The sequence below is a fragment of the Molothrus ater genome, chromosome 14 (genome assembly GCF_012460135.2).
Source record: "Molothrus ater isolate BHLD 08-10-18 breed brown headed cowbird chromosome 14, BPBGC_Mater_1.1, whole genome shotgun sequence".
NCBI classification, from domain to species: domain Eukaryota; kingdom Metazoa; phylum Chordata; class Aves; order Passeriformes; family Icteridae; genus Molothrus; species Molothrus ater.
In genome coordinates this window covers 11,608,496-11,625,746 of record NC_050491.2, presented here as the reverse complement: position 1 = coordinate 11,625,746, position 17,251 = coordinate 11,608,496, and the positions used below count along the sequence as shown (strand labels likewise).

Sequence of the window (17,251 nt, the reverse complement as noted above, 5' to 3'; positions counted from 1 at the left end):
CAGCCCTCTTGCCCTGCAAAGCCTACTCCCTACAGGCACGTTTTTCATTTGTGATGATTCATGGAAAAACAGCACAAGCCATCCCCCTACATCCTCCAGCCTCCTCCTCTGCTCCTTCTGCTGCTCGATGCGCTTCTGCCGCTCTGCCAGCAGCTGCTGCTTGTACTTCTCCTGGTCCTTCAGCTGCTGCTGCTGCCGATGAGGGTCTGAGCGGTTCTTGTTCTCCTGCTGCAGCCTCAGGAACTCACGGCGGAGAGTTGACTCCCCCGGGAGATTAACGATGGAGCTGAAACAAAGAGCGGGTTTCTACATGACAAAACATAGCATTAAAGTGAGAATAGAGGGGCTTTGAGAATGTTTGTCGCCCTGTGTTAGGAAACCATGACACATCTCCAGCAGTTGACTCTACAGCCACACGTGGTTCGCTACAAACCAGCCTGAAGCTGATCATTGGGTCCTTCATTTGAGAGTTTCCCCCCTACTGCAAGGAAACTAAAGCAGCAGCTTATTACAGACATTTCATACTCAGCAGTTATGTTTGGCAGCTACAAAACAGTTAAAGCTAGCAAAGGGGACCCAGGAGATTCGGGATTCAGAGCAAGTTAAGAGAGCTCTTCTGGCTGAGGAGAGCTGCCTTCAATGAGAACAGCTTGGGTAGTCAAATTTTCAGTAATAAAATTAACCTTGGTTCTCCTTCATCTTCATTCAGCTCATCATCTTCCTCCTCACTTCCACTATAATCATAGTCTGTTTCTTCTAAAAAAGAGAACAAACAAACACCAGAGGAGGATGCTGTTATTTAAGACATGATCTTGAACTTTAGCCCTGAGCATTCAGCCTGAACTATAGGCTAAGGAGGAACTGGAATTTAAAAATCACATGTTGTAGAGAGAGGCTGAGGGAAGGCAAAATATCCAAGTACATAATTCAAAATCTAGTTCAGATAATGATTCAGGGCAGCCCCTTTACACACACCCACCTTTTCCCATGACTGACTGTATTGGTTTTGCAAAACTAACCTACTTCCATAATCTGGAGCAAATTAGGCTAAACCCACAGAGAAACCCAACCCCCACAGCACCACCAGCAGAGGGGTTCTCAAAAAGACATTTAGATAGGACATAAAAGCTTGCAGTGCCCTGCTCTGCTGTTATGGCTATGCTGAGGCCACCAGTAAATCCAGGTTTCCTTTTGTATCAAAGGGAATAATTAGATAAGCAAAAAAAGAAAACAAAAACTAATACTAGTTTTAGCACAATGTTTTAAAAGCTGACCCATAGTTTTAAAGTTTTCTTCAAGACTGACATGAAGGCAATTTTTATGGGATAATTTCAAACTGGTCCTACCTAGCATTGTTGGCTGTAGTACATGCTAAATTGTCACCTCATTTTTTTTTGTTACTATTTTGAAGTGTGTAGTCTGGCAATTCCATACTATTCTCCTTTTCAGAGGAGTTTTGATTAAAAATAGTATTTTCAGGTCAAAATATAACTATTTATGAAGAAGTGACATCTTTGCACTCCTCCACCCCTCTCAAGGGCATTTTTGAGAAATTCCAACTCACTATCTTTCCATTTCAGTGTGCTTTGAGATTCATAGCTGAAAGAGGTGGCAGAATTTGCACCTACTACTGGAGTCAGTAAATCTACTTTGCAACAGCAATCTCATTTTAGATGCAAATATTCCTGTTGCCAAATCAGAGCATTTATAAGACACCTTCCAACACCATAGTGCTTTCCCAGTTGCTCTCACAGTCCCTGATCCTCACAGCATTTCTGGCAGTATAAAACATGCTGAAGGGGAAAAGGCAAGAGAGGGCAGGGTCATTGGTCAACAGGCCATGTGTCTCTATCCCCTCTGCATAGCCCTTAGTCTGCCATGCACAGGCATTTTCACAAGTATCACCCAAATTCCTGCACTGCTTCCTCCAGCTTTTGCTCTGAAGGGTAAGGCTGGCATTTGGAACAAATTTTCTTCATACACGCTGTGAAGGAAATGATTCGTTATAACATCGGCATTTTACTGGAGCTTGGAGGTCTTCTTTTGTGCACTCTACTTCAAAACACTTAAAGAGTCCTGCTGCCCCCAAAGAACTCACAAGACAAAATTATATGGAGATCCAACAAGTAAATCAATTGGATCTGGGACAGAAATATGAACAGAGAGACCAGGAAACACTTGTGGCTCAAGAAAGCAGAGACCCAGACTTCACTTGGAGTCCTTGCTCCCTGCTAGCACCAGGGCTGCTCTCAATTACTCAAGGTTCCAAGGACTTTAGCACTAAAACATCATTAATGACCCAGGCTTCAACAAAGAGATCTTCAAAATGACCCCACTATCGAGGACAACGCTTTCTCAATTTTCCTGGTTCTAGTATTTCAGCTGCATCTGCCTTGTGCTCTGCTGCCAAAATCTGAAGAGGACATGCTCTCCAAGGTGTGCTTTATTTTGGTTTTGCCACGTTACCCTTTTCTCCTTTTTTCTTCCTTGTCCTGTCCAGGTGGTCCTTCAGCATGATGCGCACTTGCCGCTCGTTCTGCATGTCACGGATGAAGGAATGCTTCAGCAGGGTCTCCGTGGATGGACGGTGCAAATAATGCTTTACAAGGCAGCTCTCAACAAAATTTAGGAACTTCTTTGACCTAAAAAAGACACAACAGTGGAGAAAAAGCAATAATCCTTTCCTGCTTGTGGTCCAAGCACTACCTGAGTGGTGGAAAGCACTAACTTTGCAAGGTTTCCTTCTACACAGGAACTGAGAGAAACAATTTGAGTTCTGGCACCAGTGAGACTCCTGTGACCAGCACAGTGCTGAAGGTGAACTCCACCTAACCACCCTCTCAGAGGAGTTGTTACCTTGAATTTACATCCTGATCAACAAAACCACAATCTGGCCAACACAAGCCTTTCAAAAATGCCCTTGACCTTTTGATAAGGTGAAGATTTTCTTTATACACTTAATTTAAAACAAAAAGTAATTCTCTGTAGGGCAGGTGACTGCCATTAGCCCCACAATGTCCAAGCAATCTGATAAAGCCCTGACCCCAAGCAGCACATCTAAGCCTTCCTTGCTTACCCTGCAATTTCAGCCACAGATACCAAAATGAAACAACTGCCACAGTTCAGGCAGAGTTCAAAAAGAAAGGTGTTGCTTCCCAAAGGTCAACTATATCTGCTCTCTGGTTCAATCCAGCTCATAGAAACAGCTTAGGAATCACCTCCTAGATAACTACATGTTTTAACAAAATCATTGTTTCTGGACAAGAGAGCTAAAAGCCCTCCTAAGCCCGCTGCAGCAAAAATACAGGTTTTTTTACACATCTCTTTACCATTTTCTGGATTTCAACTTTGGGGGCGGGTTCCTTGGGATGAGGAAGAGTGCTCTCATGGGATGCATGTCACACAGGGCTGCAAAGGAAACCACAAATTATGGAAGGATGCATGTACCCCCTGTGACCTCACTTTCCACTTCCAAACACCTCCACTTCCAAATCACAGCATCTGCCCCAGAACCCCACCAGGAGCCAACCAAATTCACACTACAGCCAAGAAATCAAGTCTCTGAGTACACAGAGATTTCCAGCTAAAAGACATTCAAAAGAAAGGCTGCAAAGCAAGAACAAGTACAATTTTATTCGTATTTTCTATATATATATAGCTTCAGAAGGACATAAATAGCTCATCTTTCCCATACACAAATGCGTGTTTGCACATACACAAAAGTTAAAGCTCAGATTAAAATATTGATCTAGTTATTATGTTGAAATATTTATCTAGTTATTATGTCTGGCTTCTCGTTTCTGATAAATGATAAGCTCCATTTTGACCAAACTCTTTGCCACATTTTTATGGCATTTGAGAAAACCCAGGATGAAGAAAAGCTGATACAAAGCACAGAGTTCACAACCTGCCCTGTGGCACAGAGCAGAATGACAGAGCACACATTTCATCCATCCTGGGCTCTGGAGTGGGAGCACCATTCCCAGGTCACAGATTCCATCCCTGCATTCAGAAGCTACCTTCTCTCCAGCCCACTCTACTTCTCTTCAGGGCTACTGTTGTGGAAAGCTGAAGCTACAGGGAACTCAGGAGAAAGCAAATACCATCACATCTCATCTATCCCGGGCACTTGGTATGGAATTTTGAGTGTGTTCTATCTGGCAGGCAGAAATGTTGAACGTAAAAGGTCTCTTCCTTCACCAAATAGAGCTACTGAATGACAACTGATAGGAACTGCATGGAGGCTGATTTCTTATAATATTTAGGTGTTCAGCAGCGATGCTTTTAACAGAAATGGACTTAAAGCATCACAGAACCAGTAGAAGTGAGAAGCTCTGGTAAAGCTTTCCCTACCTTCTATTAATTTCTCAGTCTGCCTCCACCTGCCATTCTCACATTTGGTTCTGACTTTGACATTTTCCTTGGTATGTTCAATAATACATGATACAGTGGCAATGGGGGGCAGAAGTCTGGTTTCTAGCTCTGGGTCCCAGACACTGCTGTACTACAGTAAACAAAACACAAGGCAACAGAATATAATACACAATATTTCCCTGTCAAAACTAGGGAAAACATCAAATACATGAGGAACTGGCATGCAGAATTACAAAATCTCTCCCAAAGAAAACTCCCCATGGACTCATGTCTCGGGACTAAGCTTCAGTCAGGCTAAAGTGCTCCTGAACCCCAGCTGGCTCCTGCTAAAAACCAAGTCTGATGGGAGAGCAGCCAAGTGGGTTGTTTAAAAACAGCCTACGTGCTCTCAGGCTCAGGCCAGAGTTTGATGGATTTCATCTCCCCTGCTCTCAGCAGTGACCAGATACCCCACACATCCCATCTGCTCTGCAGGAGCTGGGAAAAGCCACCAGCCCCACATGCCAACAAAAATGCACGAGGACTTTGCACCCACAGGTCTCTGCCTGACCTGCAAGAGGCTCTCTGGGGGAGTGAGGGGGCAGCAGGCTGGGAAACTGTGGCAATCTGCTCTCAGGCTGAGTGTGGTCATGGATCAAAGCCATTACATGTGAGTAAATGCCACATTAGTCCCAAAATCTATGAGAAACAAGTCAGTTTCAGAGAAAAAAAAATAACCTTTAGGCCTACCTTCTTCCACTGCCTTAATTTTTTTTAGTGACCTAAACCCAAAGGCACTCCTGACAATATTTTCTGCTAACATATCAATCACTTCTGCTTAGTTGTATCCACAGGCAGCAATCAACAACTGATGCTAACAAGAGCTTTAAGAAAAGAAGTTTTGTTTTCCCAGGAAATAAAGGCAAGGAACCAAAATACAGAAAGAAGGAGTCTAAAAGGAAGAAGAAAGCAAAAGAGTCCAAATGAGAAAAAGTCACAGAGTGTTTTTAAAGGTACAGATAGAACCAGAATTCTATGCATTAGCCAAGCATGAGTTATTTTAGCATAGAAGAGCCCCACCTTTATACCAAATCACTTACGAGGAGCTCCTTCAGCCATTTCAATAGCAGTGATTCCCAGGGACCACAGGTCACTCTGCAGGAAAAGAAACAATGCTCATTGCAGCTTGCAGCATCATCCAAGTTGGTTGTTTTGCTTGTTTGTTTTCTTCTTGGGTTTGGTGGGTTTTTTTTTTACAGTTTCCCTAGATCTCTCCTGGATCATATTGTTTTACTTGGAGTGAAAAATATTCTGCTTCCTTCCTAGCCCCTACTGAACGTTTAGGAAACGTGCTAATAGCCAGAAGCTTCCTATTCCCCATGCAACTCTGATCCATCATTTAAGCAGCCAGCCCCAAAATGAGACCTTCTGCATTCAAAAAACAAGAGCCAGACAGAATATAGCAGGCACTGTTTAAATATATGTCCTAAATCTGTTTCCATGAGGCAGCAAGACACAGCAGTGCCTCACCCTTCTCCGTCTGGCCAAAAACAAACTATTCTTGGTTTTAATGCTTGTTTCAGAACAGTCATTGCTGAGTTTCTGCACTGATGGAACAAGAATTGTAGTCAGACCTTGGGGTCTGATTTTTTCTGTACAAAGTCTCCGGTCACACGTTTTTGGGCACAGGAGAGAAGAGTACATTGTGCAGTCAGATTTGTGCCACAACGTATGTTCAGCTCAGTTAACAGAGTGGAGTTCTCTTTATCAGCTGACCTGGATGCCAAGGGCCAGGTTTTGATCATGGAAAGTAAACTGCAGCCACCATCAGTGTCTGTAAAAACTTCACACGTTTCCACTTGATTAATCATGTGCATTATTTCACTATTCTTTGTATCTAAATGTAGCCAAATGAGAGGCACACGGCCAAACCAACTTGCAGAGCTTCTCTAAAACTTATCTTTAAGAAAAACAGAGTGACAGAAAACCTTCAGAGGTTAGAAGCAATAAGGCATTACATGAATAGCAGCTCATGCCCAGCCCAGCACTCTAAATGTAATTTTATCAACAGAGCCCTCTCAGTCCAGCTGCTCTGAACTCTTCACACAAGCTGAAAGCCAGTTCACATCAAAGTTTGTGGAGGGATTCAGCAACAAAACTGGTGGAGATTTCACAGATCCACAATCCTGACTTGTAATTAAGGAAATGACTGAAAATTAAGTCTTCAAGGGGTAGTACTGCAGGTTTTGAGGACAGTGAGGGAAACATCCAGGCTACAAGGAATTTTGGTTTGGAGTTCCAAAGCATGAGAGGCAGACAGGTGTAAGGGAGGATGACAGCAGTGTTTGTAAAGCTCAGTGTGCATACAAATACATTTATGTGGATATATTTGTACTAGTTTTGTCTTGTTTGTTTGCTCTGGTTTTTTTTTGAAGAGCAAGAAGTTCCAGACCAGCTTCCTGCTACTTAGCCCTTCCTACCAGGTACAAGCCTTTGTGGAAAGAGAAGCTCTGAGTCACAGCACTGTTTGCAAAAGTGCTTCCAAAACCCTCTGCTGATCAGTTTTAAACTACCATCTGCAGTATCTGTTTGGGAGCAGACAAACTAGGATTATTACTGAAGGCAAAGAAAGCTCAAGAATTAGGGCTGCACATTCTTTTTGATTTTATTTTCTGGTAAGTACACATTCAGAGAAGGACATCAACTGGGGATAGGGAATGAAGACAAGAGATTAATTTCTTGGGGTTTCAGTAGAAGATTGGTATAATATGGAAAAAAAAAAAAATTCTTTAGTCATGACTGACACACACAACATGACCTCACTGGGCCAATGCAGCACAGAAGGTCTCAGCAAGGGAGAATCACAGCCTCTGAATCACCAGGAAATGGAAGCAGTAACAGGTTCTTCTCATAAATATTGCTGAAGCCACAGCTGGAAGGAGAGGTGCAAAGTGGCAATGGAGAGAGCACCTGAACTAAAAGAGTGACTGCAGGGTCACCCAGAAGATTACTGCTCAGAAAACCATCCCTGGAAAACATGCTGCATGGCAATGCCCACAAACTGAAATACAGGAAATTCTGTGCCACAGCCACCCTGCCACTGACCTGAAACCATTCCAGGATGGGAAACCACTTCCAGTCACATGTTCATGAATGGGCAAAGGGATACTAATTACTGCCAATTAACTCAGGATTCACAGCTGAGTACAGAGCAAAACAGCTCTACCACAGTGTGCAGTAATTTGCCATATTAATATTACACTACTTCAAGTATTCCTTTGGAACTCCTCCCTTCCTTTCTTTTCTACCCAGACCTGCAAACTCTTAGTACTTTTCTTTATTGCAGAGAAGTTCATGAAAGTGTATTTCATGTACTAAAAATTCAGAAAAAATACTCACAGTGAAACCTCACTCTTAAAAAGAGCTGCCGCCCACATATTACAAATTCTTCTGTCTGTACAGTTCTAGTATTATTGTGCTTTATAAGGCAGGAAGCTTGAACTTTTCAAATGAGCAGGATTTCAGCAATAACCCACATGTTTTCTTACCTCATGGAGTGTTTAACACTTACTCTGTAATCATATGTAGAGTCTGGGTTCTCCTCACAAGCAATGACCTCTGGTGCCATCCAATATGGGGTGCCAATAAATGTGTTTCTTCTCCCAATTGTCCTGTCCAGCTGAGCACTTACACCAAAATCCACTGAAAAGCCAAGAAGAGATAAAGAAATTAGCAACAAGTTTTATCCACATGGCAGAGCATGTGCTTGGTCACTTTCATACTGTTTAGAACATCAAACCTTTGCCCTACAATATATATTCATATATATATATATATATATATACAATATATGAAATCTGAGCTCCTCCAGCATGTCTTATCCAATAGTTGAGATTTAACTGCCTCTTTTTTTCCCTTCTTTTTGACAGAAGAATTAAATAATGCTGAATTATTATTTAAATTATTTATAAATTATTTAGCATGCTAAATCTGCCTGGTGGGTTAGAGGAATTGCTCTACAAGATATTATGGAATAATTTATGCTTAATTTAAATGCTACACTGAGTAGGACTCAAGGTCTTCAACTAGACTGAAAGAAAAAATAGTATCTACACAAGGCAAATTTGGATGTGTCTAATATAGCCACTTGTGAAAGCTGGAAAGAACCACCATATCACTTCATTCTGAGGTGTCTGGAATAAATCTTTCTCTACATTCATACACTGTCTCAGAACAAACTGGAGAATCTACTACTTTATTCTCCTCTTAGATCATTATGAAGAGTGAACCCTGTGGTTCTCTTTGTGCTGAAAAGGGTGGTACTTTCATAAGGACTGCACAGCAAAATGGCTTTGTTCACATATGAAAAGGGTCCATACAACCAGTAATTATATGATTGTATTTCTCTTTGAACAAAACCCCAAAATACAGCAATTGCATCCACTGGGATAGCACTGGAGTGGTGTTCACAGAGGAGACAAAGGAGGGGGAAAGAGAAGGACTGAAAGGACACAGCCCCGTGGCTACCATCAAGGGGCAGATTTTCTCATTGATGTTGTCTCTCTGCAGATTATCTGTAAGCCAAAATCATTTGTAGTGCTATAATTTCATCTGCCTGCTTAGCAAACCCTCTCCAAGAAGAAGGTGGAGCTGACCTTTGGGATCATCCTGTGTGTCTGATGGGAAGTGCACACTCTCACACAGAGGTGCAACAGAATTCAACTGAGAATCTCTTGGCTTTTGAGCTTCTCTTCCTTAAGACACATGAGCTAAATCTCTCTGGAAACAACTTTTTTTCCTTCGTTTTTAAAATCATTATACTCAGTAAATGTGTTTCATTTTTACCCAGAGTTTAGGTTTAATTGTTTTGTCAGCCACATGAAGAACAGTGGAAGTAGTAATTACACAAGACCATAAAAACACACAACACCCCCATCCCACCTGGTTTAAGAGGGAACAGTTGACAATTAGTACATATGATTTAGAGACTACAAGCAAAATCCTGCCTTCATTTAATTTGACAGCAAAACTCCCTTTGACTTCAGTGAAGCCTGGTGTTTGCCACAAAGTTAAACCATAATGCAATTTAAAGTACCTATTTTTACTTGTTCCAACCAAGCATGCTACCCCACATCCACAAGCCATGTTTACTATTTGTTGTTTTCCAACTCTACAGTGAATTGTTTTAGTTAAAGAGAGAGGGACTGTAAAGATCATCAAAAAGAAGTGTTCCCCTTGAGATTTCTCCTTTAAAACACTTCCCTGTGATGTCTTTCCAAAACATGAAAGACATCTCAAGAGAGATACGTACTTGAGTTTAGTTTTAGGAAGTCAGAAGTTGTCAACACTGACATGTCACAGTAATAAAAGGAAATGAGTAAACCCTCCAACTTTTCTGAGAGATTACTGTTATTCAGTGGTAGCCCTTACTCACAAGTAATTCCACTTATTGTCAGGTTTATGCAAATCTCTAAGTCTGCTTCCTTTAGAAAAATGGATTAGCAAAATTTGTTCCCCCAACGTTTTTACTCTGGAAGTCTTTCACATGGCAGGATCCTCTGTGAAAGCCTGATGGTGCTGAGACTTCCTGGGCTGGCTCTGAGTGTGACTGCCTGTACTGCCCTCAGGCTGTGAGGGACACCCTTGCAGAACAGTTTACATTTTACTTTGCTGAACACTTCACGTTTTCAGCTCTTTCTACATTACACACACCTTGTAAGCACAAGCATTAATGATACTTGGCACACATCCTGCACTTAGGTTACTGAAAGGTCTCTCTGAGTCAAGACGGAAATCTTACATTTTAACAAAAAGGTTTCTAGCACACATTTAAGGAAACTTACCCAATTTTACTTCTGCATTTTCTGTGAGAAGAACATTCTGCCCTTTAATATCTCGATGGATGACATGGTGAGCATGAAGATGTGCCAATCCCTAAAAGAAAACCAGATTTATTCTTTCTTCCTAACATTACCCTGACTATGGCACTGTTGCCTTTTTACACTTTTGGCCTTTTCAGTCTTTATTCATAAGGAAAGTCCTTTAGATGTTACTTGCAACATTTTCAGGGAGGAGAGAGGACAGCAACCGTAAGTTTGATTCTCTTCTTCACCACAGGCCTGACAGTGGTGCAGCATCTCATGTGAAGAGATGTATAGCAATATTTTAAAATTATTGTAGCAATATTTAAATTGAAGTGTGAAGAGAATGAGGTAGCAATAGTGTAAACTTCTGTCTCAGAATCAAGGGATGCTCCTTACACTCTATGCTAAAAGCAAACAAAAGGGAGAAAGAGCAAAGCAGAATTCTCTGTATGAGGACCAGAGACAGCAGCTGGCTGGTTGTAGTGGCCTAAATTTTGCATTCAACAAAATGCTAAATTCAGTGGTAAATGGACTAGAGAAAGTTAAAAATACCATGTCAGACCTCTTTTTGAATGCAGCAAATATTGTTTTCAATCAGCTAATATTTGCTGTCTCTTCCTGCATTTCAAAATTGCCTATGGTTGAACTATCATAGCCATAAAGGAGCACACTGAAATAACCCATTATAGCAATCCAGGGATTCTTCACTCACAGTATTTAGCCTCTCTAATATTAATGCCTTCAAATGGAGCTTCCACCCAGCTTGTAAATTTTCCAGAAGGAAGCACTGTCAATCCATGTGCAACTGGGCCATTTTGTCTTGAAACAAGCATGATTAAATCCAATCCCTTGTTTTACCAACATGCTGTTACAGTTCTCAGTTGCATGAGCATAAACCAAATGTTTTAGCATCAATTGCTTTAACAGAGACATTACAGCCACACCAATGAAGAACAATCTGACCACACCACTAAGGTTTTTTTTTTATTTTGCAGAACTCCTCACACTTTCCAGATACAATGATCATAATCCTCAGGCTAATGCCAAATCCCAATATTCTCTGCTGAGCACATTTCTCAATTGCTATGCCCCAGGAACAAAGTTTTACCCCATTCAAACATTACTTCAGCATGCCATCTAAATTCCAACTCCCAGAATAGAGATTTATCTTACCATTATTTAGAAAAGATGCAAAACTCTATTTTAGGGAAGACAGATCAGTAACTCTGTAATGGGTTTTGAATTTAGAATGACTGGCTCTAACATCAAATTTTTTTTCCAGGCTAGTTCACTAGATTACACTTGGGAATTGTTTTATCCTCTGTACTTTCCAGGAAAAAAAAAAAAAAAAGAAAAGAAAGAAGAAGAAAGCAAGCAGTCCTAAGCCTGCATAGAATGAAATATAGCCCCAAGATTTTCTTGGGGAATACTGTCCCAGCAGGGCCACCTTGAAGATTTTGGAATGCTGTTTAGTCACCATTGCCTGCAACAGTGTGGAAAAGAGACCTCTGAGTGTGTGCAGGTAAAGGAATTATGGACAGAAAAATCTTACAATCATGAACAGCTGAAGCACTGAGCTGAAGATCTCCTGATGTGGAGGGCAGACATTGAAAACAGAAAATTTATTTCCTTTTCTAGGTGCCCAGTGTCTGGAATTTCAGAAGATGGCTATTTGCCATAGGAAAGAGGAATGTTCTGCCCTTCATACAGAAAATGGGATTAGCTACAACAATATGGGATGTCAAGCAGCCATCATGCTGCCTCTCAGGGCTCCTCTGAACTCAAGGACCATAGCCCACGAGCCCCATGGATCACAACCTTTAAACAATAATGCTCATTGGTGACCTATTTTAGCAACCAAAGGCTTGGAAAGGCCTTTTTGTTGCAAATGAGCAGCGAAGCTCTGCTGGCAGGACTCACCCTGAGAACCTCTCTGCAGATGTAAGCAATCCAGTCTTCCTTGAAACAGTTCCCTTTTGTCTTCTTCACCAGGTCAGTGACAGAGCCTGCCCCGCAGTACTCCATCACCAGCTGCAGGAGACAAACACACACAGGGCACCTTTACCCAGCCCTGCCAGGCCAGAGGGAGAGCACCTGCAAACACCCACTCCCCCCATGGCCCTCTATGGCAGGGCAAACTGCATGTGGCCTCCTCGGGTGCCAAGTGACTAAAAATCTCATTTCCTGAATCACACACACTGCTAAATAAATAAAAAACCTCACTAGTGCTCCTCTCCTGCTGCAGATTTTAGGTAGGGTTTTTTTTTGTTTTTTGATGGTTTTTTGTTGTTTTTTGGGGGGTTTTCTTGGGGTTTTTTTGGTTTTTTTATTATATACACAATTGGAAAAGCAAGAGTTAACAGCACTGAAAAACATGGGAATTTTTTAAAAATTTGAAATTTCTCATTTTGCCACAACGCTTCAAAAATCTCGCAGCCAAAAAATTGGAGGATTCATTATTCTTCTTTTCTTTATTGCCAATTCCTCTGCTTCCTTTTTTTTTTATTTGAAAAAAGGAGAGGAAATCAACAAGAATGAGAGAAGGCAAAAATGACAAGCTCTTTCACTTCAGTAAAAAAAATTAGAGAAAAATTTAATTTGGAAAAAAAAGGTTCAAGCAACAAATCAGAATGACAGCAGCAGTCACATGAATCATAACATACTTTATGCCCATCCTCAAAGGAAATCATAGGGATGGAAGATGTCTAGGGAGGAGTAATTTTTCTCTTTTATATGTTATTCTTCAGAACAATGACTTCAGAGCTTCACTGAGACAGAGTCCAAGCCAAGCATGCTGGAACTCTAAAGAAGGAGCTGTAAATCTGATGAGCAGAAATGACACTAAACACTTACCCAGAGCTGATCATCTTGGCCTGCAGGACTTTTCTTTACAAAAGCCCCATAATATGTAGCAATATTCCGGTGATGGGAGTACTTCTTCAGCATGTTTATCTCCAGCTTGATTTCCTCCTCTTCATTCTGTAACAAAAAAGAGAGCAGGAGGCTCCTTAGGGGACCAGAGATCATGGAACCCCAGGGCTGCAAAGCAACCTCTGTCTTTGGACACTGTGAGCAACCTGGTCTGATCCCACGGCTGACCCTGCTTTGAGCAGGGACCAGAGTTACCCCGGGATTATGAGACTGCAGCTGAGAGATCTGCTCTTAAACTGACAACTGAATCACCCTGATCCATGGGTCTAAACCAATGAATTGCTAGGCTTTGACCTAAAGAATCAAAAATGTCCCCACTCGGGCATAAAAATTGCACATTGTCTCCTCAGGGAGCTCAGACAGTTCCTATTACTCCCCCATTTATGGCTTCTGCATGCAGTAATTTAGTCTCAGGGAAACTACCCAGATTCAAACAAAAATAAAATCGTTCCTAACACTCCATTACTTAAATACTTGGAAAAGCACTGAGTGCACACATCAGACAATCTGTCTTCCTAGTCCTGTGGAGGGTCCTGCTGGGAGGAAACCAAAGCCAAGAAAGAGGTGACTTGCCACAAATCAAACTCCAGCCTAAGCCAGGGTTAGGATCTGCTCCTTCCTTACAGCTGTGAGGCTGTCCTGTCTGGACCATGGGCTTTCTCCCCTCCTAACATCAAGCCATCCATGAGGCCCCTGGCATGCTGGGGCTTAGCACACCCCAAACATCATCTTCCAGGCACTGCCTGCCTGTTTTCCCTTTGTTTCAGTCTCGCCAGGGCAGACGTCCTCTTCTGCCCCTACAACATTGTGCACAATAAGACAACTAGTGGAAGCACAAGGTTTAATAATTATGTTAGAAGGAAATACCCTTTTTCAGGGAGAACTGCCTGATTTAGAAAGGCCCCCTCAGAGCTGGCTGGCTATGGTGCACAACACCCTGTGAAACACACCCAGGTTTTGCCATCTCACTCCCTTTAATTGGAAATGAGTGGTGCTGCAAGGTATCCTTGTATCAGTTAAAAGGAGTACCACAAACTTGAAAATTAATTTACCTTGTTGCAAAACATCCCAGTCAGCACTTACTAGCTGAAGGGAAAAAAAAAAAAAAAAAAAGAGGCAGCAAGAACAACTCAGCCCCAAAGGACATTTTTCTGTGCTTTTCCTCTATTTTCCAGTAGTTTTGCCATTGAAGCATTCTTTTAACCACCATAATGGCCTGCTTACAAAGCCAGACACATTGACCTTTTTACCTGGAGCAACACATTAAAGCTAAATGACAGGCTAAAGCCAAATTCCCTCAAGAACAGGCATATGATGTGTCTTATTAAACTTGACCACACAAAAATCGTTCCCAAGAGAAGGGACCAGTAAGATTTTCCCAGTAACATCAACACCCAGGAGATACATGACCAGACCAAAGGCTAACTGTGTTAAGCCTTCAGAGATGTAAAATAACTCTAGTTGAAGCTAAATAGGCTATTTCAGGTTTCCTAATAATCTTTGTTGAACACAGGCTCTCAAGCTGCACACATTATAATAAATAGTTAATTTATCTTTTGTTTGCAGTTAGGGAGAAAGAAGGACCCTTAATCCTGATGCAGCCCTGGATGCTGTATGACTGCATTAGTGAGGCTGAAGAGGAGCCCAGGGCAGCACCTGGAGTGTCCAGGAGAAATGGGAGCAGACTGCAGAGAGCATGCAGGAAATCCTCCAGGATTCTCTGCACATGGAAAGAGCACAGTCAGAGAGAGATGAGAGTTTGTGCCTGAGGGGTACAAGGCTCTACTCCCTTTGGAGCTCCAGACAGTGCACGAGAAAGGGTGGACACAAGCAGGTAAGAGGAGGCAGGGAATCAGGACATGCGAACTGGCATCCTGGACCTGACCACAAGGGTTCTGACATCTACACAAGCTTCTGGATTTTTAGGGAAGAAGGGCAGAAAGAGGAACAAACAGGGCTCCTTTCTTCCTCTGCTGTCCCTCCTGCATTCTGCCCACTCCTTCTGCAAACGTGTGGAGGTAGAACACTCATCTTTGGTAAAAGCCTTCTCCAAATCACTTAAAATATTTCCAGATGTGAAGGGTTCAGGATTTTTTAACTTTGCCCATCAGCATGAAATTTGCCCTGGTGGAGCCCAGCTCCCTGCTGTGCCCTCAGCACCAGCCTGTAGCTTTCACAAAGTGCTCCTCGGGGAGCTGGCAGATCCCAACCACTTCCTCATAGCTGCTGCCTCTTTTTCAACTCTTCATCCTTTACCCAATTAATTTCCTGGATGTTGGAACCATGCTGGCAAAACTCTTAGCCAAGTACCTTCTATTCCTCTGCAATCTGATCTCCATGTTTTTAAAACAAAACCAAGCCTGTGGCTGTCCACGAACTCAACATGGATACCCCACAGGCTCTTCCACACCCACTGGCAAGAGCAAGAGGAGCTGCACAGGGGTAATGCTCCTCTCCTAGGACCAGCAAAATGCAATTCCTGCTTTCTCTTGTGTCTTTATTTACCCTGAAGGCCAGAACCTGATCCCTTCCTGCACCTGGTTTCTCCTTCCCTTGCCCATCCTGGCCTGCAGGGCCCAAGCACCACTGCCCAGCACAGCTGAATGCCTTGGGGAGACATCACTTGGAGCAGACAGCAGGCTGAGCTTCAGGTGCTGGTCAGGCTGTAAGGCACAGGATAGCAGCTGGGCATTTCACAGACCAATGCACCCTGGCTTCCCAGTGCCTTGGTGAGTTTGGATAAAAATGCTCTAAGCCATGGAAAAGCCAAGGCAGAAGGGTAAAGGTGAGTGATTGTGCCCCATGTCATGAGGAGCTGAACCCAGAGCAGCTGAGCCTCAGTGCCACGTACGCCCTTCGAGCACAGTGACCAGGGACAAAAGCACCCTCAGCTTCTCAGTGCACACTCAGAATTTCCACTTGCCACCAGCCCTCTTGCCAGCATTACCAGCAGCCCCATGTCCCAGGGGTCAGCTCATAAATAATGCTGCTGAAGGAAAGGAAGCAGGCTCACAGATGTGCAGGTGCAGAAAGCTGTTTGCTTCACAAACCAACGCGTCCTGGCACAGATGGCTGCGTGCACAGAGATGACAGGTTCATGATCAAAGGCTGTTTTTGAAGATGTGGGCCTATCTGCAGTGGCATTAGAGCTAGAAAACACACTCAGACCACAACTGGAAACGAGATCATCAGCTGATAAATACTGCACCAAGGGACCCCTTAGTACTGGGGCAGGTCTAACAACAAGTTGCACATTTAAATGTTATTTTGCTCTCTAGAAAGAATGAAATCAGAGACAGATGGAGAATGATGTGCTTGAGAAGAGCTCTTTGATCACCTGCACCGCTAGCTGAAGCGACAAGCAGCAAGAATCCAGTCTCTCTGCAAGCACTCTGCTTGTCTGGCTCTGTCAGAAAACAGGAAGCAGAGCCTGCCTGGAGAGGCACATGAGCACACGTTGCCATCAGCTCCCCTTGAACCATTTCAAAGGGCTCCCCCCACCCCCGTGCAACTCAGTACAGCAGCACTTCCTGACAGATGTCCAAGGATCCCACAATGACCACAGCATCCTGCTGCTGCTCTTAAGAAACCAGCCTGGGGCTGCAGCTCATGACAGCAAAGGGCAGATTTGCTGAGCTCTTGGAGTGCCCCAGATCTGAATAATCACAGCTGGAGCTGGGCAGGCAATTTCTGATGAAATAACTTCTTACTGGAAAAAGAAACCCTGCAGATTTGGTGAAAGAATCAGAATCTTTTGGTGAACAAAAGTGGCAGAAGTAGCAGAAGTGACTGCATCCAGACATGCCAGCCTGTGCCCTAGCAGCAGGAATACAGCCAACTCTGCACTAGGAGAGTGGAAATAGGAGCAGAAAGCCCTGCACTCACCCTGTGCCAAACCCAGAAAGCAGGAACACTTGAGCACAGTTGAGCTGGAATTGTTCAGGGTTCAGTGGGGGAAGAGCACCAGGGCAAACCCCTTTGGGCAGCTGCACTAACATTCTCCTCACCTTTCCCATGTGAAAACAGCATGATCTGCTGTCACTGCCCTCAAACAGGACAGGCTTCCCAGCATGATGTTGGCTCTGTCACTTGCAGTAAACCAG

At 43.1% G+C, this 17,251-nt stretch overlaps 1 protein-coding gene across 3 annotated transcripts in view; it reads right to left on the bottom strand.

Annotated features, from left to right (window-relative positions):
• NRK (Nik related kinase) overlaps positions 1-17,251 on the bottom strand; it is an 88,851-nt gene that overhangs the window by 42,182 nt on the left and 29,418 nt on the right. For all 3 annotated transcript variants that reach the window (XM_036402164.1, XM_054516362.1, XM_054516361.1), the window contains exons 4-12: positions 13,071-13,196; positions 12,138-12,248; positions 10,197-10,287; positions 7,925-8,055; positions 5,454-5,508; positions 3,330-3,408; positions 2,467-2,642; positions 684-756; positions 91-286 (exon numbers count right to left, since the gene is read on the bottom strand). In XM_036402164.1, coding sequence (XP_036258057.1) covers positions 91-286; positions 684-756; positions 2,467-2,642; positions 3,330-3,408; positions 5,454-5,508; positions 7,925-8,055; positions 10,197-10,287; positions 12,138-12,248; positions 13,071-13,196 — 1,038 coding nt within the window. The remainder of the gene's footprint in view (positions 1-90; positions 287-683; positions 757-2,466; positions 2,643-3,329; positions 3,409-5,453; positions 5,509-7,924; positions 8,056-10,196; positions 10,288-12,137; positions 12,249-13,070; positions 13,197-17,251) is intronic.